The sequence below is a fragment of the Mercenaria mercenaria genome, unplaced genomic scaffold (genome assembly GCF_021730395.1).
Source record: "Mercenaria mercenaria strain notata unplaced genomic scaffold, MADL_Memer_1 contig_4737, whole genome shotgun sequence".
In the NCBI taxonomy this organism is placed as follows: Eukaryota; Metazoa; Mollusca; class Bivalvia; order Venerida; family Veneridae; genus Mercenaria; species Mercenaria mercenaria.
In genome coordinates, this window is record NW_026462988.1 from 25,918 (window position 1) to 52,860 (window position 26,943).

General features: G+C 34.3%; 1 protein-coding gene across 1 annotated transcript in view; it reads left to right on the forward strand.

The window, feature by feature from the left end:
• Positions 1–3,508: 3,508 nt before the first annotated feature.
• The window catches only part of LOC128554124 (von Willebrand factor D and EGF domain-containing protein-like), a gene marked incomplete at its 3' end in the record, with an annotated part of 36,798 nt that continues 13,363 nt past the window's right edge, over positions 3,509–26,943 (forward strand). Inside the window, exons 1-13 of the mRNA XM_053535370.1 lie at positions 3,509–3,627; positions 4,868–4,975; positions 7,428–7,507; positions 14,727–14,936; positions 15,814–15,987; positions 17,710–17,736; positions 21,949–22,114; positions 22,380–22,482; positions 23,317–23,403; positions 23,986–24,222; positions 25,694–25,876; positions 26,112–26,194; positions 26,682–26,745. Of these exons, the coding sequence (XP_053391345.1) occupies positions 3,557–3,627; positions 4,868–4,975; positions 7,428–7,507; positions 14,727–14,936; positions 15,814–15,987; positions 17,710–17,736; positions 21,949–22,114; positions 22,380–22,482; positions 23,317–23,403; positions 23,986–24,222; positions 25,694–25,876; positions 26,112–26,194; positions 26,682–26,745 (1,593 nt within the window). The remainder of the gene's footprint in view (positions 3,628–4,867; positions 4,976–7,427; positions 7,508–14,726; positions 14,937–15,813; positions 15,988–17,709; positions 17,737–21,948; positions 22,115–22,379; positions 22,483–23,316; positions 23,404–23,985; positions 24,223–25,693; positions 25,877–26,111; positions 26,195–26,681; positions 26,746–26,943) is intronic.

Genomic DNA, 26,943 nt, shown 5'->3' on the forward strand with positions numbered 1-26,943 from the left:
TTTACCGGGTTTGTAAGAAGTTTAAAAGTATTTTCAGGTTTGTGTTATATTTCTTTGAAAGTTCAGACGACCTATAGTAAAATTTAGTGAAAGCTGTCCGTAATTTATGATATCGGTAACCCTGTTGTAATAATATGTTGGTGATATAAAGATTTCTACTATCAAAAAGCTCTAACCTGAGCAAGCACTTGCAAATCGAATAAGTTTCGAATTATAGACACCGCAAGTGAGCCAAATGCAAGAGTTTTAATTATATTTTTGTGGTATCTGAGTACATTTGTAGGACAAATGCAATACTAAGTATATTAGTACTTAGCCGCAATACAAAGAGCTTGGTTTGGCAGCGGACGTGCATATACAGACTAAATTTCAAATGACATTTTATGATGTAATGGCCCATACGAATTGCAATTCTGGCTTACTGGCACATAACAACCTATAAATGTATATCGGATAACTATCGGAGATGTGTGGAGGGAAGGCCGTTTATAACGTTTCCTAAATGTGCAGGAAGCAAATTGTGAGCTGAGCTAGCGTTTTTGTACCACTGTGACAATGATTCAGTCGCATACATAGTTGCCTGCATACAAGCTTTTGTTAACAGAAATATCGCACAATATACAGGTTTCTTTCTTTAGCTGGATTTTATTAAAATCATGTATCAAGACCTGTCGTCAGCGATGTGGAAAATAATTTTGGAACCAATTGTACACCCCTTGTCGCAAATTTGTTTTTTATATTGTATTGAAAGAGACTTGAACCGTTTCCAAATAAACAGGCATACATTATAACTGCATTCAATAATACATCACGCTATCTGTATCATATTCTTAACATTGATAATCCGTTTGAGGTGAACTGGTTGGTACTATTTATCCTAGGGAGCTTCATTTAATTAAAACTAACAATTCGGATACTGATGCTTCTTTTCTAGAATTACATCTCGCTATTTATGACAATATGATACATACCAAAATGTATGACAAGAGGGTTGATTTTATTTTTGCTATTGTAAATTTTCTCCATTTGGATGGGGATGAACCTCAGGCTACATCTTATGAGGTATATATTTCTCAATTAATTCAGTTTGCCAGAGCGTGAAGTCATGTTAAGGATTTCAATGAACGTGCTCAATATTACAATATTAGAAGTCAGCTCATTATTACCAACTGCGTAAATATTTTGCTAAATTTTACTATCGTTATTGTAATTCTGATTTGGTCTTGAAATTCAGAAGTATTTTAAAGACATTTCTGCGAGAAGGTATATCAAAACCCGTTTTTATGGGAATGTGGTTTACAAACTTCGTAAGATCTTTGGTCACGGTAATTTTCCAACTTAATTCTTTAATATTATAAAATATTTTATTAAAAGAGTTACGACCCAACTGTTTTGAGACATACCACATGTTTAGTATTCATCTTGTTTACAGTTGGACATAACGCTTCCCTCTTTGATTGTGTCTGACGAGAGAGGGGGACGACTCAATGATCAGCAGTTTTAAATCCCACCAGGACTGACCTGATATCTCTCTTCCGGCCTGTTTTGTAGGGGTCCTTAAGGATGTTTCTCTTGTTGCTCTGTCATGAGCAAAGTAATACGTTTTGGGTTCTTACGGTTTGCTTTTTATATATAAATACAGGGACATTTTTGTGTTTTACATGTCATGCCTTTTTGTTTCCATTACGTGTGTTAGAGATTCACCTGGCGGGGATAACTATTTTTTACATTGTCTCGTGTCTTTAGATCTTGTAGGGGGTAAGCTCCCCAGACCAGAGTCTGATGTGTTTTGCCACTGATTGGTCCAAGGCGTTGCCCCACTGTTGTGCTCCTTTATGTGTTCGTTTTATCCTCGTGTGTTAGCTTTGTATGTATGTGTGTGTGTGTGTGTGTGTGTGTGTGTGTACGTCTTCGCGCTGTGGGTTTCGTTTTAGGGAGACTGCGTTTTTGGAACATGGCATTCCCTGTTTGATATTTGGCCTTGTATTTTAAATGAAAAATGCTTATCTTGTATGAGACAGACTTTTATATAATTTATGGTTACTACATACCGTCCATATTTTAACTAATAATTATGTCTCCCACCACACAGTGGTGTAGGAGACATATGATTTACGCCAGTCAGTGTGTGTGTGTGTGTGTGTGTGTGTGTGTGTGTGTGTGTGTGTGTGTGTGTCACAAAGCTTGTCCGCACTCTAAGTAAAACATTTCTCATCGGATCTTCACCAAACTTAAATAAAATGTGTTTGACTATGAGACCTCGTCCAAGTTCGATAACTAGCCGAATCAGTCCAGTCATATTGGAGTTACGGCTCTTGAATATACAAAAATCGGTCTTTTTACTCTTGTCTGCACTCTAAGTCAAACATTTCTCATTCGAACTTCACCAAACTTCAATAAAATATATTTGACCATGAGACCTCAGCCGAGTTCGATAACTAGCCAAATCGGTTTAGGCATTTTAGAGTTACGGCCCTTGAATTACCAAAAATCGGCCTTTTTACTCTTGTCCGCACTCTAAAACAAATATTTCTCATCCGATCTTCACCAAACCTGAACAAAATGTGTTTGACTATAAGACCTCAGCCAAGTTTGATATCTAGCCAAATAGGTCCAGGCATTTTTGAGTTCTGGCCCTTGAACTACCGAAATATCAGCCTTTTCCCTCTTGTCTGCACTCTAAGACGAACATTTCTCATCCGATCTTCACCAAATTTGAACAAAATGTGCTTGACCATAATACCTCGAACAAGTTCGATAATGAGCCAAATCGGTCTAGACATTTTGAAGTTTTTGCCCTTGAATTGTAATGAGTAAACAGTATATAAAGACTGACTTGCTATTTAGATGATTAGGCAGCTGTGGGAGACATTCGCTTTTCTCAAAAGCGACTCTAGTTTTCACAATAACAGATAAAATTCTAATGAGAGCTAGAATGTACCTATCAAACTGTCGCTTTGCCATCCACAAGACCAAAGACTGTAGCCCTTTTTGAACAAAACATTTTTTTATTGGTTATGTTTATGAGAAGTCATAATATCTGCTGAATTAAATTTCAAAATTCAACAATTCATGACTTTCTCTGTATTTGGTTGAAATCTTGTGGCACAAACATTAAAACTGAATGTCTTATTGAAACATTTAAAGTCTTTAGGAGATTTGTTACTTTGATACTTTGCGATATTGAACGATTGAGGAATTAGCAACTTAGTACTAGTTGGTAATTGTAAATTAAAAGTAAAGTCAAGTGATTCTATGTATGCTATGAAGATGTAACATATATACAATAAAACTAGTGCAGTCAGTGCAATAAATAAGCAGTATCTACTGCGTTAGCCACATAGTTAAATATCTTGTAAAATATTAATGATTGATATCTTGCTCTGAAAAGATTGACATACTAGTAAATGATATGATTAACATTAAAAAAAATTCATTGATATTTAAGTGATTTTATTTAAAATATTTCTATTTTGACCTAAATAATTAAGGAGATTTTCATTTATATAAACTGCGTAACTTTACTTCCTTGTTTCATTGAATACATGATATTTAAATGGCGCTAGTCGGAACAGATATTAGTATTGGATTTAATTTTGTTTTTATATTCATTAGTTTCATATCTTTGTAAGTAACATTTATAATACTAGTATATCATCTCATTGATTATGTTTCAAATATTGTTTCATTTGATCATTTCATTATGTATCTGGTAACATGTGAATAAGTTGTAAGTATAAAGTGAACCGTTGGACGCTACGGTGTGATTCTGTCTGACGGAACAGGCCGAGGACGATTTGCTAGGTAGTTCTTAAATCCCACCTGGACTGAGCTATTTTGATTTCTGTCTTCTGGCTTGTTTCGCCGTTTCCATTATAGCTCTGTCTTCTACAAAGGCATTGGGTACATGCGTTAAAGGTTCTTTAGGATGACATTAAAATTACAAGAGCAGCCTTCTACTGCCTTATTTCCTCTAGGCGGGGATAACTTCTATTCACACTGTCCTGTGACTTTGAATCCTGGTGGGGGTAGCAGTGTGGTAGGCGTTTCAAGGCGGTGCCCCACTAACTGTGTTCCTTTATTTGTTCGCTCTTTCCTTGTGTGTTTGCTGTGTGTGTGTCACCTAGAGCACAAAATTGTGGGCCAATTTTATGCCCTATCACGTGTGTGTGTGTGTGTGTGTGTGTGTGTGTGCGTGTGTGGGTGGGTGGGGGGGCGGGTGCGTGTGTGTGTGTGTGTGTGTTGGCCGTGTGCGCGTCCGCGTGCCGAATTGACGTTTGGTGGAGACTGCGTTTATGAAACGCGGCTTTCCCTGTTAGATATTCATCCTTTATTTTAAAGTGATGATGAAGCGTAGAAGCTGCTTTGTTAATTTTATTACATCAGTAGCAAGAACACCAGACTGTGAGAGGTCGAAAGGTCGATCATTTGGAGAAGTGAATATAGCAGATTGTTATTAAAGGTGTCAGTCACATTTAAGAAACGTTTTATGACATCCTTAACATTTTCATATATTTTGTTTGAGACTTATTTTAGTACAAGATTGTTCATAACATAGAGATAGATCCCTGTTAGAAATGTATGTTTTATTGAAGTTTATTACCATGTAAGATAAAGGTTGTCAACAACTGAGCACTTGTTTTAACTTCAGTACAATTTCTAGATATTTCAGCGATTGGAATTTTAAAACTGTCACTAAATCATGCGATAAACAAAACAAACAAGTACAAATATTCCTTCTTTACTTTCTGCATCCGATCTGCTGTAAAACTGAGTATTGCATATTAAACAATATATGCAAAGTACATGTAATGATGGAAGTTTTATATAACTTTTGATAAGTTCTCTCTTATTTGTCTTCTGGCAGCGTTTCTACGTCAAGATATTGCAATATAGAGTATGAGTGTTATAAGATATGCAATCGAAGTATATTTCATCTAACAGATTGCGGCTGGTGGATCTGCCCATCGTACGCGTAAGTATCACATGTTACTATATATATATATATATATATATATATATGATGCTTTTGTTTTCCAAAGAGTCACGGTTAAGTCTCAGTCATACTACCAGTGAATTTCCCGCCGTTTAGCGATCGGTTGTGTTTGGCGACCTATTATTTTCCACTTTTCTATTTTCTATTTGAATATAAATTCAAATGTTGGATCAGGTCCCATGTGTATTGCATTCCGTCCATCCTTATGAAGCTGCATCTAAAAGATTTCTCGTAGAATATGCACGCTCGTTAGTACCACTAGGCGTAACTGGAAGGAAGGTGGTTCGTATAAATTTTAGCTATAGATCTATAACACATGCTATTGCAAACTTGTGTTTTAGCGGATGTCACGTTTAGTAAAGCTAACTGTTTTGACTTTATAATTTTCCCTTTACGCACACTGTCTATAGATTCATTGTATCCCCGAGATACAGTTGACTTTCACAAGGAGAGCTTCTTTGGCCCCATTCAGTTATAACAGCTAAAATGGCATTGCTAATTTGCAAAACATGATAGAAGAGAACTGAGTGAAATGCAATTGCTTATTTAAACCCAATATAGTTCGGGCGTGTACATGAAGCAGCATTTTAGCGTTAGAACATTGCACAAACGGGCGCTTTGACGTAATGGTCTGGTGCACTGTGTTGGCTATTTGTTCATATAAATGGAAAATGTTTATTTCTGTATTAATTGTGTATGTTATTTTCATAAACGTTTTGTCTTAAGTAGTACGAAATATATTTGAACAATGTATCGATTATTGTCTAAATTATATGACCAGTTTTAAATTATCTTGTTTTGCGCTTTACCATGTCAGATAAACTTGTAACATCTGTATGGTAGGATACATTGATTACCATATGGCTCATTCACAACCAAAATCATTGGGGTGTTGCACGGGGACGTTTCTGCCATTAACATTTGGTTGTTAACGATTTAAAATCTGATAGACGTTTTAGTTCAAGTGGAACGTGCATAATCTTCCGAGGTCTGGTAGACCTCGTGCAACTAGCAAACGGGATGATCGTGACATTGTCTTGACTCATTGACGTAATGGTTACAAAATGTATACGCAATAGACTGCTTTACCAAGATTGCCCAAAAAGAGCACGGAGTCAATACACTGTGATATCGTGGCACTTCGCCACCGCCAGACACGTTTACGTTGGGCACGTATGTACCGTCTTTCGCGTAATTGGAACTGGAACATGGTATTGTTTCTAATGAGTCTTCGTTCAATCGCAGTAGAAAAAAAACGATTTGTGTTGGAGAGCATGAACGGTTAGGAGGGGTTGGTATAATGACCTGGGGTGTCATAATGGTTGAACAAAAGACAAATACCATTGTTATTCGTTGAAAACTTTGATGCATTGCCGTACGAAAAGGGAAGCCATTTCATATATGCAAAGGAACGTCCCAGTCGAATGGACATTTGTGTAACCTTACTTATAGGATCGGTAATTCTGACATATATATGTTAGGGGTGGGAGCGTTCGTGCGTGTGTGAGTGTGTGTTTCCTAGTTGTCATGATTTTGACAAATCAAAATAGTTTTAATATAATTGGTAGAGGGTCATATAAGAAACATCTAAATAATTTCGATATCGGACCATCCGTTTCTGACCAGAATTTTGAATAATTTTTTCGATTAAAATGGCTAAATTGATACAGGTACGTGGCGTAATATAATATTAGGTTTCAGTGTTTAGGCTCTGATAAAACGTCTTATGGATCTCTCTCTCTCCCCCCCTCTCTCTCTCTCTCTCTCTGTCTCTCTCTGTGTCTGCGTGTGTGTTCGTGTGTGTGTGTGTGTGCGTGTGTGTGCGTGTGTGTGTTCGGGTTTAACGTCTTTTTCAACAATTTTTCGGTCATATAAACGACGGTCTTATGGATATCTGAGATAATGTGTTTAATTACGAGATAAGAATAGGCATTATTCGTAAAATGTCTAATATTTGATTTTCAAATAATTCCTGCGTGAACATGAAGAAGATAATTTTACCAGAAAAATCATATGTTCGATATAAGAATTAAATACAATTTACATATTTAATTATGATGAAATTTGTTTCTTAATAACAGTCCCTGACAACACTTTTATTTTATAGATTAAGACTTTTTAAACTATGGCAATTTCCAAATCAAGGCGCATGTGAAGTAAATTGACATAATCATATACCCTACCATTTGAAATTGTGAATTGCATCATTCAAAAGAGCCGATTAATAGTTTAACCCTTTCACTGCTATACTTTGATTCAAAATTTAAAACGACGTTCGCGGCGTCATCAAAGAGTCACCGTTAGTTTTGGAACGTAGATGATCTTTATATGACCAATTGTGTAGTAACTGGAGTTTTTCATTTTTGAGATATGACATTAAGAGATAGTTTACAACATTAGTGAACAATACCACATTTCTTTTACAAAATAGAACAAGGACTTATACTTGTAAGTCGGTGTGTCATAGAGAAGACTGTTGTAATGGCTACACCGGAGTTAACTGCAGTACACGTAAGTAAATATTTAATACATTTTGCTGTCTTGAAATCCTGTAACAGCAGAAGCGCTGATAAGCGGACTCTTTATTCAGGCAATTCTCTCGGTGGGGAAGATGTTAAGTCTTTTTAATAAACTATTTGAACGGAATATCTCGGGAAAGAAGTTTCACTTTTGTGCTATGAGGGATCTTAACTTAGCTTTAAGACGTTACCTATGACATTCTCAAAAACCATGGACGTTTCATTAAAAAAAAAACAACAGTTAAACGATGCGGTGACACCGTTCAGCACTATTTTCAATACACTTAAATTCTTTTGTTAGAATCAAGACTTCCTAGTTACAGTAGTTAAATAACAAAAAGCTTACAAAGCATTAGATTATGACTTATTATAGAACAAACCATGGTAGTTTATTCATAATAATCGCAGACTATATCAATTGCCAATTAGGCAATGAGAGCATTAAATTACGCTTAACGATATCGACCTTTTATTGGCAATCCGTTGTGTGTAATTTGAGACTGAATGAGATAAACACTTAAAATTGTAGGGGACTTTTGCAGCTTTTCCCGTATTTTCATAAAAGGTTTTATATAGATCAACTTACAGGACATACACCTTGAATGATTACAATGAATGTAATACAACTAATATGTCTTCACTTAAGGTAGTTCTGCACGTTTAAATTGATTTTTTTCTACAATGTAGAATTTGATTAAACTCTGATTTTTTAAAACTTCAGAATATACCTAGAAAAATCAGCAAATAAAAAAGATAGGGTTGTGTGCTTGATTTTTTTGCTAGACTGATTTGACAAATTTGGACCTCATGCAATATTTCATAATGGGAGTCTATGGGAAAATCATAACTTTCATAACATTTTCGCGAATATAATTTTTTCTTCAATGTAGATTTTGATCAAGCTTCTCAGGGTTGTTAATAAACATATGGACTATAATTTGGTGAAATACAATGTAAAGGTCCGTGTGCTTATTTGTGAGATATCTGACCATAATTAAAGTGAGCCGGACATTTCACGCTAATTTTAACTCATTATTTTGGATTTTTTTAACGTGCTGTATGTTTTAATATCATATTTTGACTTTAGAAAAATAGCAACAGTGCCATTGTAATACATTTACTCACATGTTACGATTAATTCATAAATTGGTTTTCATTTCCGTACGCAGAATCCATTATATATTCAACGTTTTCCGGATAAATAACTTTACGCCATCACTTCCGGTTTTTCAAACGTGCAGAACTACCTTAAGAACTATTTGATTGAATTACTTGTGTTAATTTCCCTAAATTATTAATACATATGTCGTATTTGGGCTTTATTATTTATTGTAAGTTAATGAAAACCATTTAGTTTTTAGCTCGACTGCAACAGGTATATCAATAGCTATTCTACTCAACCCCGCAATATTCTATGAATTATGCCCTCTTTTAGCTTTTATACTTAAATATTCTAGTTAATGTTTGGATGACTTTTACTCCTGTTCTATTATTTATGACTGAATATGCTCAGGCTTAAAACAGTTGTTTTACTTGAGCATCCACATCTGACAAGATCCATGATGTGTAGATGTACGTGATATTTTGTGGGAATGGTCAACTTGATGGTGGTATTGGAGGAGTACACATATATACCGCATGCCAAATTTTCTTTTTCTTACATTTATTATGTCAATTCGGGTCCTTCACACATAAAATGTTTCGTTTCCTCTGATTGAACAGTGATGCAGAGGTACTTATCATATCAGTGATAGCTCTAGTTTCGTAAGATTTCACTATCAAGAGTCGACTTAGACTTGTCTCCTATAAAATCTGCTTTTATAGAAATTCTAATCCTTCGTTAGTTTTATGTCTATCATATACTTGTGACCAGTTTCTGCTAAAATTTGAAAACGATAAGTCAATAGTTGAATAAGGTAAGGGATTGTTGTATTGCTGGACATCGTAGGTAATATAGAAAATTGTTATTTATTTGATTTATATGAGACATTTGAAACAACCAATGTTCAACTTCAAATGGCATAAACTATTGCTTCATTCAATGTACTTTTACAGGATAACACTTTGATCATGCAATTCTTAATAAACTGTCAGAGTATAGATTACTTCCTAGTTAGTCTTATGACTTGTCTTTAAAATTTTCGGTTATTCCCCGTCGTGACAATTAAACAAATAGGAATAATGTCATTGGTACTAAGCAAAATATCTTGAAAGCTTGCCAAGATGTAACGAAGATTACCTAGGTCTAACATTATGTATACCTGTTTCAAGTCTTTTCCTATGCAAGAGAAAAGCTAAGGGTATATCTCAATTGCAAGCCAAGTTGGAAGCTTTGTTTTGCGAACCGGCAGAAGTACGAATTGTTAATATTTTTCTTAACTCGACCTTCAGACGTATGTCACAGAAAATAACTTACTGATTACCGCATATGCCAATTCTTAAACATCTAAAACATTAACATAATTTTCACAGTTACATACTGTTGCTCTCATTTGAGTACTCGAAAATATATATAATAATATAAAATAATGTATAAGTTATTTATGTATTTGTCTCATGTATTTGTAAATGATCAAAATGAGAATATGTGAAATAAACTTTGAAACTTTGTAGCTTCGCGGAAAGATATTATAGCGTTGCATTTCCATATTATGGTGCTTTTTAATTCAAGACAGTATTAAGCAGTGACAACTGTGAGAGTAATCTTTTACATAACATCTTGGATATGATATAAAAATTAAAAAGCGTATACCTGATTCAAAGTTTATGAAGTCTACGCAGTTTATAAAAAGACAACACTCACTCATTTTCTCATAGAAAAAAAAGTACTAGATAAAATGAGTCAGGACGAAGGGAAAATAGCATATAAGTTAGTTACTTTTAAAATAGTTGACATAGATCGTATCAGCACCTGAGAAAAACCACACAGATAGCACTGATGTTGGACTGGCATCTTATCGGTAGTAGACAAGCAAAATGTCACGCTGAAGATTCCTTCTTAGGCCTACTTGCTAATAAATATTAACTCGTAATTAATTAGATGTATTTTAAAACTACAATTTAGCACTGGAAACAGACTATAAAACGCATGTAATGAAAGTATACGTAGAATCTCTTATGTTACAATATGTAAAAACCAAAAGATTAAAATATAGGCAGTTTGTTGTGTTGTATAGCATTTTCTTAAAATATGCGTCTATATTAATTGAAATTTATAATACCCATATATGTCATGGAAAAAACAATATTAATTTTTATTACATTAATACTACTGAATACAGATAAATAAATATGCGTAAATGACCGCTACTTAATATACAACATACCAACAAAAGAAAACAATTAATAACAATTTTATTTTTCAATCGTTGAAATAGACCTCACTTTACACATTGCAAAACTGAGATTTAGCAAATTCTTCTGGACATTTGATTTTATTCCCTATAATTAAGTTTATTCGCGCTTTTATGTATTTATGTGGTACTTAAGATGCATTTTATACACGAATTCTGTTAGTGAAAAATCACCCGACATATTCTCTTTATATACAGTTGATGTTGTTGTATGAAAAAAGAAAATATAAATAAATAAATAATTTGACTGAGCATTAAAACCATTTTCTTTGAACAGTACATGCACAGTTAAAATTTATAGCGTATTGGATAAAATTTGAAGTATTGATTGGATAGTTGTAACAGGAAGTAGTTTTCATGAATTCGTGTGTTCTCATTATCAAATGGAATTATATTCATATCATAGTCAACGGCCCATCAAGATACGAAGATGAACTTCAAACATGTTGTCATAGTATTTACTTTCCATTCTATCGTCACGTGCAACGGTAAGTGAAGTTTATCTGCGGTTTTATTGTGTTTTCTGTATTATTTTTCAATTATCATATAAGATATTGTTTACGTTTATGTGATACTTTTATTCATTGTATCAAATTGCATTAATTCTCTCAGTAAAAACCAGCTCTGTATTAGATGTATAATTTTTTAAAGTTCGTTACGCGCATTCAGTAATTATTATGGTAAACAATACGGTAAAAGTAACTCAAGAAAATAAAATTTAGTTCTTTTGAAAGGAAAATGTTTATTCTTATACATTTGTAAAATATATACCTGTGCTGACTGATTTATGCCATTTCGTTATTTCGCTCTGTTGCGGCGACAGAACGGAAAACATCCCTGCAGAATCTCGCCCCGCCGAACGTCAACCCGCCGAATGTCTACCCGCCGAACGTCGCCCCGCTAAACGCCATCTTTTTGCCGTCCGGAATAGCATGACTGTATTATTTAGATTGGAGATAAAAGGTGGTAATAGTTATGAATAATTATTATATATTTGTCAGTCCAAACCAATTGTTACTACGCGCAATTTCGCACTCTTAAACGCCCACCCCACCTCCCAACCAAACTTCCCACCAACTTTCAACCTTTAAATCATCAGACATGATGTGTAAGGATGTGTAACTTTTGAATAACAAGCTTTATAATGACATACGGATACAAGAAAATATAGTACAGTTCATATTTGTAAAATACATTATGATTGCCTCATTGAAACTGAATATCGCGAGCTGAGGGCGTGGGGAGGGGGTAGGCAAAGGTCTAGCTCCAAGAATCCATTTCGTTTAGGCAATCATATAGTAATATTCCATTGCATTACAACAAAAACAGACAGACTGATAGACAGATGCACACACGCATATTACCCTCTGTCATTCCATATGTCATACAATTCTGTAATTGAATATTATCACCGATAGCTTCACTGATGGATATGAGGTTGGGGGTGGGGTTAAGGTAAGAGTTAGCAATATCTTATGGTAAAATTTCATTAGAGACAAACAAATGTATAATATGTCAAATCTTACTAAATTTAATCTCCAATTTAATTCATACTATAATGTAATTCTGGAAGGCGAAAAGACGACGTTCGGCCGGACGACATTCGGAGGGGCTACGTTTATCGGGGCAACATTCAGCGGGCGATGTTTGGCGGGACGACGTCCGACAGGGCGCCATAACGACGCTGGGCGGAGCAAGGTTGGACGAGGTGCCATATTGCCGTTTGTCGTTCTCTCACTGTAACAGAGCGAAATAAGGAAATGGCAAAATTCAGCCAACATATACAGCCGATATTTCCCATGTATTCGTAAGTCTTCCGGATAATGACGTCTTTGTACTCTTCAAATTGAGCATAGCTTTTTTGTCATTTTATAGATCCAATTATTTGGTCAATATAATGCTTGTCTCAGTTCAGCTCATCAATTTGTAGGTTATATCCGCATACTTTTAGAACATAAAAGCTTAGATAATATTTTACATTACAATTTTAATATCTCAAACTATCCTTCCATAAACAATAATTACTGTCAAGCCCAAAATATCTTACTCAAACTGTTTAACGCTGAAATGAAAAAATTATAAACAATAAAAGAGAGATATTTCACTTCTTACATGTGCCGCTATTTCAATTATATTCTTGCAAACTGACTAACCACAACACATAATAAGTTAAAAAAACTTGAACATTAGCGAGGTTTCTGAGGAAATAATTTTGTTTAAATGGCACTTATTTTTCCTGCTCATTCCAACAAAACGGGACACCATAGACTACTTATCTAAATAATAACACTGGAGTCTGAATACTTACAAATACTTGTAAACAAATTATATATTTTAACACGACATCCAAATGAAACGAAGAAACAACACCCTGTACTGAATAAGTGATACTTGAGCAATGGTTTTCATGTTGAGCCTAAAGTAAAGACTTTGTGTGTCTTTCTTTTAATATTTTGACAATTGTTTTTAGCAGCAAGCCTAGAGATACTTTTGAAATCAAGTACCAGTGTTTTGCCTGCTTTGTGTTGAGCGTTTTAGCAACAGAATAAGAAAAAAACATGCAAAATGAATTATACACTGTTAGTAGTCACATGAAAGGGGAAATGAAATGGACAAACGTTTGAGCAGCCCTACTCCTTTTACTGACTGAAAATATCATTTTACTTGTCTAAATTCCTGTAATTGTATTACTTAACAACCCGCGTCGCTTTGATTTTGCTAAAGTATCCAATAGAAGCAGGTACAATAGCAAATTCATTTTGAATGTCAGTTGGTTCAGTTAATTCACAATTAAAATAATGCTTTATTTAGGTCCGGTATTGTTATTGCTTTTTTCCATAAGAAAACGACCCTGTCAAAAATACAACGTTCTTTTACTAGATAACAGACACCAAAAATAGTAATTGTATATAATCTTACAGATCCATTTTTACAATTGCTTTTCAAACAAAACAACCCCCTTTACGGAATATACAAGTCAAATGTCCACTGACATCTACATTTCTAAAGTGACAATTAATAATACAGGCTTGTAAAATATCCAAATTTCACCAAAAACATGACACTCTTGACACAATATCTGACCTGTTCCCAATTTTAGATTCATATGGCTGATAAATAAATTAAGTTCTATATCATATATATATATATTTCCTTTGCTCCGTTCATTTATAGGTTATCTAATTTATTTGACGATACAAGTTTTCTTTTAATTTTTGTGCAAAATACCAAAACAATGTGTTTCATACATAGCCGAGAAAGGACTTTTTTATTGTAATTTCTTACTTCTAACCTCTTGGATCAATTTTGTCATTTCATTTTAATAGAAAATTCAGATGTTGTGTAACTATGTAGTTAGAATACACACTGATTGCATATTTTACCCTACAGCAATACACTAAATGTGCAATTCGAGAGCTAAATTACGCTATTCAAGTTTTTAATGCACGGAGGTGTTGTATATTTTAAATATACTTTTGTAAATCTTAATTTTACAGGTAAAGGGAGGCAATGCAGGCTTTTACTTCTACATCAATGTTTAAAGCCAGTCAGAGTTTTATAACATATTAGCGCTTTACGTTGAGTGCATTTAATGAAACATGTATTGTAGAATTGATTTAGCATTTAATTCGTTGTAATGGACTATGACAGTTTAGCCACACATTACAGATATGGATGTGATCTGTAAATACATGTAGAAATACACGCATCGTTCTGTATGTTTCCAATTCATTATCTTTTTTATTTTGACCTATTGACCCTGTTATATATATATAAAACAGGGTTAAAACACAAACATGTTAAAGAGCTCATGAAACATTTTTTCTCCATAAAGTTTGTTTTTCTTTCAATGCATAGCAACTTCTTGTGATGATGCACAAAGCTTACCAGACCTAGAAAGACGAGCACGAAACTATCAAGCGAAAGGAGATATTGGAAATGACCCCTATATTAATGATGAATACTTGGGTCCTGGCTGGTTTAGTGTAGGAAACTATAGAATGCCTGACAGTAACACTGTGCCCAATAATTCGTACTGTGGTACTATACAGCCTGTCTATATCCAAGGTATAATTAATAACAAAATAATATTTTTATGTATGTGTAGTTGTATGTCTTCTGGAAGGGACTATTGCTAAAATACTTATGTAATGCTTATTTACATGTATATAGCGTATGCTTTTTATATAGCATCCTTCGTTGAATTGTTCTATATGACAATTTTTACTTTTCATGCCTACATATACGAACATATAAGGCGATTTTGTGATGTCATGTCTTGTTGTCATTGTAACATGATGATAACCCAATGAACCTATCCATGTAGCATTATGGATAAAGTAGAGTAAACGATGATCGGCGAGGTAAATTAAAACATCAATATATTTCTTTATAAGTACTTTTTTCAAGGAGAATAGTAAATTTTGAATAGCATATTTTTGAATTTATAATGTACCTAGAAATACAACATGTATTTCAGTAACGAATACAACACTCTTTTTTTCATCTCCTATCGGGTACGGAAATATTCAATGATGGAATACTTTAGTCTCGGCGTCCCATGCATTAAAAAGTATAATAATCCTACTACTTTCTTACATTTGAATACGTACTAAACCTTACAATACCAAAACAACTATTTGGTTAACAAAGTGTTGCTATTTCATCAGGTGACGTTTTATATGTATATAACTTTTTTAAAGCCGATCAGATGATACAGATAACGATCGTCCATAGCGGACCAAAGATTAATCAAAACAGAATGTGAATATTATACTAAAGTCCTTAATCACCTGAATTCTGCATCCTAAGGTAATAACGGCTGTCATCTTCCTTCTGGCTAAACTTACAAATAGCCAGGCGCAATGCCTGATTTATTAACTATTATCTAACTTACATGTTCGTCTGCATTGCTGCTCAGATTATTTTTTTCTGTTAAAAACAGGAACTCATCCAGACGTTTCCACTTTTACTGATGATTCGCCTGTTTCTTTGGTTGCATGTGAATTATACCCTTTTCATGTCTGTTTGAATACCATCAATATAGAAGTAAGACAATGCGACAATGATACTCAGTATTACCTTACACGTACAAGTGCGCAGTCAGGCTATTGTATTGGTAAGAATTATGGCATACAACAGCGTTTTCTATAAACAATTTTTAGCTCATCTGTCACAAAGTGACAAGGTGAGCTTTTGTGATCGCGTGGCGTCCGTCGTCCGTCCGTGCGTCCGTCCGTCCGGCCGTAAACTTTTGCTTGTGACCACTCTAGAGGTCATACTTTTAATGGGGTCTTTATGAAAGTTGGTCAGAATGTTCATCTTGATGATATCTAGGTCAAGTTCGAAACTGGATTATGTGCGGTCCAAAACTAGGTCAGTAGGTCTAAAAATAGAAAAACCTTGTGAATTCTCTAGAGGCCACACTTTTCAATGGATCTTCATGAAAGTTAGTCAGAATGTTTATCTTGATGATATCTAGGTCAAGTTTGAAACTAGGTCACGTGTCATTAAAAACTAGGTCAGTAGGTCAAATAATAAAAAAAAAACTTGTGACCTCTCTAGAGGCCATATTTTTCATTGGATCTGTATGAAAATTGGTCTGAATGTTTATCTTGTTGATATCTAGGTAACGTTATAAACTGGGTCAACTGCGGTCAAAAACTAGGTCAGTAGGTCAAATAATAAAAGAACGTTGTGACCTCTCTAGAGGCCATATTTTTCATTGGATCTGTATGAAAAGTGGTCAAAATGTTCATCCTGATGATATCTAGGTCAAGTTTGAAACTGGGTATAACATCTTCAATAACTAGGTCAGTAGGTCAAATAATAAAAAAACCTTATGACCTCTCTAGAGGCCATATTTTTCATGGGATCTGTATGAAAGTTGGTCTGAATGTTCATCTTGATGATATCGGGGTCAAGTTCAAAACTGGGTCAACTGCGGCAAAAACTAGGTCAGTAGGTCTAAAAATAGAAAAACCTTGAGGCCATACTTGTGAATGGATCTTCATAAAAATTGGTCAGAATGTTCACCTTGGTGATATCTAGGTCAAGTTCGAAAGTGGGTCAAGTGCCATCAAAAACTAGGTCAAATAATAAAACACCTTCTGACCTCTCTAGAGGCCATATTTTTTCATGGGATCTTTATGAAAGTTGGTCTGAATGTTCATCTTGATGATATCACGGTCAAGTTCGAAACTTGGTCAAGTGCAGTCAAAAACTAGGTCATTAGGTCTGAAAGTAGAAAAACCTTGTGACCTGTGTAGTGGCCATACTTGTGAATGGATCTTCATAAAAATTGGTCAGAATGTTCACCTTGATGATATCTAGGTCAAGTTTGAAACTGGGTCACGTGCCATCAATAACTAGGTCAGTAGGTCAAATAATAAAAAACCTTGTGACCTCTTTAGAGGCCATAGTTTTCATGGGATCTGTATGAAAGTTGGTCTGAATGTTCATCTTAATGATATCAAGGTCAGGTTCAAAACTAGGTCACTATGTCAAATAATAGAAAAAACGACGTCATATTCAGTTCAAAACTGGGTCATTTGGGGACAGGTGAGCGATTCAGGACCATCATGTTCCTCTTGTTTTGTAAGTAACAATGGATGTTTTATCTAAATATTCATTATAAAAATTTATATCAAAATTAAAAATAAAATATTCATCTAGAATGAGTAATAGTCCTTTATATATCGGCACACAAGCTAGAATTTGTATTCTTGAAAAATAACAATTAGTAATAATATATATATATATATATATATATATATATATATATATATATATATATATATATATATATATATATATATATATATATATATTTCTTTTCCAGATCCCCCTAATATAGCTAACGTAGCAGGTAAAGTATAATTGACATACATATCACTTGAAATAAAAAGCAACCTGGCCTCATGTTCACAAAACATGTTCAGTCTAGTTAAAGTTTGATAATGAAAAGTTTATTTGCCACTTCAATGATATTTGAATTACATGTTTAAACTTAGATATTAATTTAATGACATTTCTCAAGTGACCATACAGTACTGATGATCAGTTTCGGTTGGAATTTAATGTCAAAGCTCTAGAAAAAAATGATATCAAAATGTCAACCTCAGACTCGGGTGAGGCCGGAAAATGTGTAGTGAACATTTCGTCAGAGTAAGATATTTTCTAAGACATTGTAACTTTAAACATATAAGACATTTTCAATTTACACTTATATGCCTTAACATGATTACTATTCTGGATAGGCATTGGTTTATAATTTATCCTATGCATTTATAGAATTTTATATAGAAATTATGTATTTCAGTCGGGACGTCGCTTGTTTTGTATAACGTCACTACCGTTATTTTATTTAAATTTATCTATCTAGTCTATTTCATAACCGCTAAAATTGCAAAATATGTAATCTACATTTTGATATGCTTGTTTCTGTTAAAACACGCTTATGCTAAAATGACGTCACGATAATGTGCTATATCATCAAAATTTGTTGTTTTTTTGCAACCAAGAAAGAGTGTTTATCTATTTATCCACTGTTTTAGATTAAGAGCATATTAGAATCGAAATAATGTATAGCAGAATCATTTTTTACCTGAATTAATACACTCAAAATCGGTTATACGTCGCCAGAATAATTCACTCGGGCTACGCCCTCGTGAAATTATCCCGTGGACGTATAACCTCTTTTCGTGCGTTAATAATGTTTAAACGCGGGTTTTCTATACATTATTTCTTAATTATATATAATACATGGCCTGATATAGGCCCTGAGCCTAATCGTTGTCGCGGAGAGAAAAAATAAGTAGAGACTATCAGGCTACGTTTAATATCTAGTTTATCGAGAAAGTTTACCGTTATTCTATTTATGCTGTAACCCATATATTCTTTCGGCTACACTAGCAGCCTAACACGTGGAGCTAATACCTCTATTGTATACCGAAGGTCTACCACAGATGTCTTAAATGCACCAAGTAAAAGAGTGTCGTGATTACCAACACATGTGGTATAGCGCTGGACTTCCAGGATGATTTTTTAGTTTTTCTTGAATCTATAGGGTTTTGTTTTCTTATATTTTTTTTACAGAATTTTCTATGAAGTATTAACTTTCACTAATAGTGCTACCATATTCATATACAGTGATCTGATTTATTCATTTGAATTATTTACATGATATATTCCATTATATTGCCCAATAAATCACAGGAGTCATGTACTTTCGAAAAGAAAATGAATCACCTTGTGTGCAATAATGTACTAAAATTATTGTTATCGCTAACTATAAATAAGACAATGTATGGGCGGCAGTTACCGCCAAAATTAGTAAATATACAATCCATTCATAAACAAGTCAGTCAGTGCAGTGCATTTCAACGCCGTCTAGTCTAAACTTCCATCCCGTCCAATAAATTTGCATTCAACGCATTGTATTTTGAAACCATTTAATGCAAAACTTAATTCCATCCATTTAAACATGGAACGATGCATTGAAAAACTTTTTGCGATGCACCGTAATATGAAATTATCCAACAAAATATTATACAATGCAGCTCAATGTCAAGCCGTTTAACACAACATGAGTAAGTGCAGTGTAAAACGAAATGATTTATTACAATTTGACGCCGTCTAATGCATACTGATACCGTGTTGTGTGATTTGGAGCGGCGTATCTGTTGCAGTCTCTTATAATTCATATATGAATGACATTGTAAATTGTATTAATGTTTCTATGACCTATGTTGTATATTGATGTACTGTACAGTGAAGAGACTATAATAAAGAATAAATATGTAAATATATAAATATCAAAATTTGATGCCAGGCAGCCAAATGTGAAGCCGTTTAACGAATCACGAGTATGTGCATTGTAAAAGGTTAATAAGACTATCAGTTCATAAGTTTGACCTGTTATAAATATAGATTCTGGATCAGTTTTACATAAGAAAACATTAAAATTTGTCCTAAACCCGAACTTGTGGTAAAATTCTAACATTTAAGTTTTGTATTAAATGGTTTCAAAGTACAATGCGTTGAATGCAAATTTAGTGGACGGGGTGGAGTTTTAGACTAGACGGCGTTGAAATGCACTGCACTGACTGACTTGTTTATAAATAGATTTTATATTTACTACTTTTGTCGGTAACTGCCGCCCATACATTGTCTTATTTACAGTTAGCGATACGGTTACCGCCGCCCATAAAAATGCATTTCAGGCTAATTAGGGATGATTATTCTTCGAAATACAAATTAGTTTTAGAGGTTGTTCGTTTCGGTAATTAACAAACTCATTTTAAAAAAATAATTAATTACTCGCATCTGCGCTATGGCAATCTTCGCTATTTTGCTATGTCTGCATTATGCGGCTTCGGTATTTTTAGATTCTGAAAACAACAGATCTGCCACTGATTATAAGTACCATAGTGGACTGCTGCCTTTAACAAAAGAACAAGCATAAACACTTTGAATTTATATCTTTAAAAGACAATCGAGATGATTACCATAGCGTATCGACTGTTTTACGTAGCAGTAACCACCTCGTAAAAATGTGGTATATTTTTACAGTTTTTCTTCTATTTTCAATTTCAAGATAACCTGATTTTCCCCAAAACCCTGCATTATTCGACTAGCGAAATAGGCAACCCAGTTTTTCTGGTACGCAAACAGAGAAAGTGGAAACCACAGGTCGCCAAACACAACAGCTCGGTTTGATTGAGCCTGTTCATGGACGGTAGTGGAAATGCATGCTACCGTCCACGCCCTCTAGCCCCGGTTGAGCAGAACTCAACATTTACACATGCTAAATGTATAAAAAAAGAAAATTTAAGAGACATCCGCAGATGTGTTCATACGGCGGTGCACATGGGACCGTCAATGATTCACTAGAATGTTATTCAATGAAAAGCGGCGTATGGTCCCCAGTTAAAATAATAGGTTTGCCCTAAACGAGTAAACAATGGGCAGAACTAAACAAACTGGAATTTAGAAAGGGGATCTGAGGTTATGGAGCCTATATATCACAGGAACTGGCAAAAGACAAAATTAAAAAGTTAAAAGGCAGGCACCATATTCAAGGGGTGATTATACAATACCCAAAGCTATGAGTATTGGAACCACCCAGGCCGAAAGTCGTCTCTGGTAGCCCATCAGCAATATAGTCTGTATTAGGCCGCTCTGGTATATGATAGCGGCAGTCGAAAGAATATGAAATATATTTCTTTATTTAGTTCCGTATAAAATACTCTTTGATGCCAAAAAAAAAAAAATGCATTCATATTTTACTACGTTGTAAATTACTCCGCCTCTACCTTCTTCACAGTTATACTGGATTTCTTTCAAATGACTCTTTAAATACGACTTACCTTAAATACATTCTAACATCTGTGTTATATTTATCATTGATACAAATCTGGCATTCGTGTACACACCAAGCAAACGCTAAGTCTAAATAAGTAACGGCTGAATGAGATATGCTTGGCTCAAAACAAATGCCCAGTCTCTGTGCGTTTAACACTCTGTTAGTTTTCTGCCATTTCAAAATGAATTCAGAGAATATGCTTCCAATAATAATGCATAAGATCAACAAATAACAGTAAACCAATCCGCCAAACGAATATGAAATTAAGATATGTGTTTTACATATGACTTCTAGTATTTCGTTACAATTTTATTGACAAGATGCACGGCTAAACAGTATCGCAAGGGCTGAACGCGAAACTATTGTTACTGTATTATAAATAAAGAACAATATGCAATAGTTTCGTACTTACTCCTTAAACTGCTAAAATATGTGTCTGTATATTAACTGAATAGTGGAAAACACAGACGTCGGTGGTTTGGGATTTCACTGATTTTACGCGATTTTTGTTTATGGACAGTATTACATTGCTGACTCGATATCGATTACCTTTTTGAAATATTGAATCTTGAAATCATATTTAACAGAACAGTGAATTCCAGATTTGTCTTAAAAACAAAATTTTATATGACCAGTTATCATTTTATCGTGGACACATTGAAATATTTATGAAGCACGTTTCTCTATTTCATTCAAATAGTGTTTACTTTGTAGTGTTTGAGGCAGCCCCAACTGACGTCACGATAGGTGATCTAACGGTAGATCCAAAACTAAAGTTTAGAGAAAACAGAGGTTACGAAATTCCTTATCTACATTTTGAATGCACTGAAAACCCTAAAGCTGACAGATCAGCCGATCAGAACTTCTATTCAACATATTGGTAAGATATTTAACTGACGGTCATTTTTACAATAGTAATAATAAACAATCGTATTTGGCAAGTTCTTAAAATGTAAGTGTAGCACAAAAAATTGATTTTTATACCGGAATGACAGTCATTTGTTACAGGTCTGTCATCGAAAGTTGCAAAAACACATCACGAAAGTACAAGACTCTATGTTTTATACATTTGCGTTGCCAATAGCGTTAAGAATTTTAGCTTTTAGTCTTAATTTAGCTCAAAAGTGTATATCAATTTTATAAAGGTTCGTCGAGTCAACGTTATTGAAGGCCTATGAGAGACAAAGCAATTTTAAGACAATCGACGAAACTGACCTAATGGACAGTGGGTATCAACTCGGTGTTACGGTAAGTTTTACATACGTTGCTTATAAATAGATATTACGATAGAGGTCAGATTTGAGGTTATTGAAAACCTGGTCCATATTTAACCTTACATGAATTGTTTTGAAATCACGAAACAAAGACGTAAGATTATCCAAGTTCATTGAAGTTCACATATTATGAGATGGATCTAATTTATATTCGCGTTTCTAAGTCCACTAGTAAGGTTAATAGTTAAGATACCTGGGGCTGTGAGGTCGAATCCCGTTTAGGGTGTAGACTTATCTTATGTGGGGAAAATATCAGATTGGCTTTCGGAAAAAGAATAGTTCTAACCGGATGTTTGGTTGTTCTGTCATTATCGAATAAAAAAGAAAAGTTGTCATATTTCATGAAATGTGTCTGATTTATTACAAACAAAATAATTACAATCTTGTACAACTGTTTTGAATTGTCATAATTATTTCATTCCAAGTTCTACTGAAATGTTGACAATGATATGAGCCGCGCCATGGGAAAACCAACATAGTGGGTTTGCGACCAGCATGGATCCAGACCAGCCTGCGCATCCGCGCAGTCTGGTCAGGATCCATGTTGTTCGCTTTCAAAGCCTATTGCAGTTAAAGAAACCGTTACCGAACAGCATGGATCCTGACCAGACTACGCGGATGCGCAGGCTGGTCTGGATCCTTGCTGGTCGCAAGCCCACTATGTTGGTTTTCTCATGGCGCGGTTCATATGTTTATGCGATGGAAAATGGTTGCAATATGTAATAGGAGTAAAAGTACCTTATACATATATCTGTTCGTCTGCATATAAAGCATTACTTGAGTTGTACTGCATTATTATCTTTTTCAGATTCAATGCGGAATTCGTGTTTCAACGTCAATTACTGGTTTTCAAACTGAAATGAAATCTAGTGCAAGTTTCTTCGCTGGAGTTGAAGTAAGGTTTATTTTACAAAGACAGTTTAACACAAATTTATTAAGATATTGTATGCATTTATTTCCGAAATGTTAATATTTACAATGTAAGATTTTTCGAAAGACAAACAGCAGAAAGCCCGACACTCCCCTATTCAGAAGCTTCGCTTGACAGAAAACCTGACACTCCGAAGTCAAGCTAGTCAAAACAACAGAATTGACTAATTCGGTTAATAGGTCTTGTGGTCCATTGGAATAGCGAAATTTTAGATTGAAACCATCGGAATTTTACCTCTTAGAACATTAAGCCGTATCCAGTATCAAATTAACATAATGCGACTAACTCAACTTGTCGCATACTAACAAAACTGTTTGTAAACTAAGCTTTGCAAAATTCTGTTCAGAATGTACACAAACGTTGAATAAATACTATTATTTGGTCTGACTATAATGTTACTGTAGGCATTGTCTTCCATACAAACTATACATTATGCTGTCATTATATCATAAAGTCGTTCAAGTGAAAGGTTGTCAAATATAATAGAGTATGTCTGTTCCGATTTATAAAAATATGCATGTTAATTTTATTGCTGTAATAATACAGATTGAACCACTTGTAATCAACATGAACAAAGGCGATACTGCAAGTATTACACTTCGACCAACTGTCCCATTCGGTTGTTACGCTGCTGTCGGTGCAACCCCAACTGGCAGATGCTTTCACACAGTAAATATGCATTATCCAGACTTGTCAAATACTCAGTGTGAAATTGACATAACAAGCTTTGGATCTGTGCCTATGGTCAATAGTCTTCAAGAACAATGTGGTGTAGAAATAGAGGTAGTATGTTTTATTCTTAAGAACATAAGCATTTTACTTTTAGAACAATATACTGTTCTTTTATGCTAACGCAAAACATCTTAACTTATTGCTGTTCTTGCTTTTTATCCTTCTGATATCATAGTATCTATCGATTGATAAGTCAAAATAACGTTTTGCTGAAGTTGATGCTAGGAGAATGGATGGAATGAGGCGAAGTGGGGTAATTGGGGCAGTAAGGAGAAAGGGAAAAGAAACGCTAACAACAAACAAGACAACATACACAAAAATAAAAAAGCGGAAACTCCACAAATCGCTCTACACGACAAAAATGAAAATGCTGCAGGCTCGGTTTGATTGGACCAGTTCACGGACGGTATTGGAAATGCAGCACAAAGTACGTGACGGACAGAAAACAAGCTGAAAATAGGGGCACTGCCTTGGAACGGTCAGTAAACAATGAAAAGTAAACTTGGGGTTAAAACACTTTCAGGGCATGCCAACTTCGCACTTACCCTATTTTTAACAAGTTAGATAAGACAGTGTAAATAAAATCACATCAAGCCTTCCAGGCAATTAAACCGAGTATGTTATATCTTTGCGTGTTTTTCCTATATTTTTAAAAAACGTATTCCTGGCTGCATTACCTCAAAATCAGCAGCCTTTTACATATGAAACTCAACCTCAAAATAAAGGGATTTTGAACGTTTGGACGTAAGTAGAGAAGAGCAGTAAAAGCGACTCTCTTTCCGCCTTGTGCACTTGAAATATATTGTAAATTAAGAAATTAAATCAGGTCCTTAAAAGGACTTAGTTCTGCCACATTGTAACATTTAAGTTTTAGTAAGTCCTGGAAGGGAAGTAAGCTGTAGTAGAAGCTCGATCCGAAAGCTCGTATAAATTACTCTTCAGTTCAGTCTCATCAGCTAGACAGTTGCTTCAAAGAATCGGAGAAAATCTTGGAAGCGGTATGCTTAAAATTGCTTATCGAGTCTAAGACGAAAATTGTGCTCAAGGAGTTAAGAGTCTAAGACGAGAGCGAATCAGTTCTAGTAAGATGAGAAAGGAAGAAAAACATGTCCAATAAGCGCAGCAAGTCCAGTTAACACAGCTGATAGCTCAGCATGTCAAGGAAGTCCAGCAGTGTCAGGATGTTGAAGCAGGACAACAAGTCCAGAGAGTGCAGTAATTTGAAGAAAGAAAATAAGTACAGAGAAATATTGAGCTAACTAATTGCAATCGACTGGAAGATATCAAGATATTGATAGTAAACCTTAAACGTGACAAAAGTGTATACTGGAATATGCCACCATCAGTTTCTTTTAAGGTAGTAACTTCTGGCAAATAGTAGTAGAGAAATTTAGTTCTTATAACAGAAGTGACCTATAATTTCCATGTGATCTAGTTTATTCAAAAAGCAAAACATCTTGTTTTAATATCATTTTGGCCTTAGATACCTTATCCCGTCAAAATGTCTATAATTTCATTAAAGGGATTTTACCCGTACCAAGCCGTTACCCGTACCAGTTCTACACTAGTGATGGACTCTGTTTCTATGAACCTTACATCACCATACTTCTCAGACTCAGATCCCACAGAGTATAAGCTTAGTTTGAAAACAAAAAACGGCGGCACCCATGAAATATGGAAAAATGTATATTTGTCTCAAGTTCAGGTAAATATAAGATTCACATTTTACCGAATATGATAATGCTTTACGAATGCTTGATCTTTTTTAATTCAATAGATTACACCCGCAAGACAGAGATACTAGAAAATAGTTTTGTTGATTTAAAAAACTTAAGAGATAGGAAACACTAGTTGAGAAACAGGGCCTGTTTTGTGGTTAAGGTGTTTGAAATTGTAATAAAACTGGCACAGCTTATCAATGTTTTCTGCACTTCTTTCAGCTGAATATTATAACACAAAATAAATACAAGAAGAAAATGTGTTATGCGCATGTTGACCCACATATGAAGACATCTGATGGAAGGTACATATTTCCTTTGTTGTTTTGATGCATATTGCGGAAGTCATTTATACGTTTGAACATTTTGCTCTTAATTATACTTTGACTTAATCAGCCTAGCTGGAGGAATTGTATTGTGCATCCAAATTAGTGTACCTTCAACTGTAAAGTTTTTTGCAACCGATCAATGAACTGTCTTACCAGAGTTTTCAGTTTTCTTTGTGTGTTTGATGCCTGAAGTGGAAGTAATATATGACTGAAGAAATGTAGCTGTATCTGATTTATCTGAGAACATTTTCAAACCGATTTTGATTATTTATTGTTTTATTTTTTGAAATACTTTAATATTACTTGGAGAAATAAACGCAGATCTCAGCTCACAAATGTATACGTTAAAGTAGCATAAATACGCGTTAGTACACATTATTACCTATTCAGACTCATAAGACATTCAGAAATATATTCATAAATTCGTTCTACATGCAATTAGATTTTTATCTTGTTTTTACAGGCCATATGAAAATAATGATTATGCTGGCTCCTTTATTATGTATGAGCATGACACTGGCATACAGGTATGTTTCTAAAATATACACTGCGCAATAATTTTTACATACCTTTTTGTATGTCATAAAAACTTAACATAAACATATCAGGTCATACGTAAAGAAATATTTTGATTTATTAAAGTAAGATCGAATTAACACGATAACAGTTTAGATTTTACTGGATTTCTTTATTTGACTATATAAAATTGGTTTGCATATATCTTA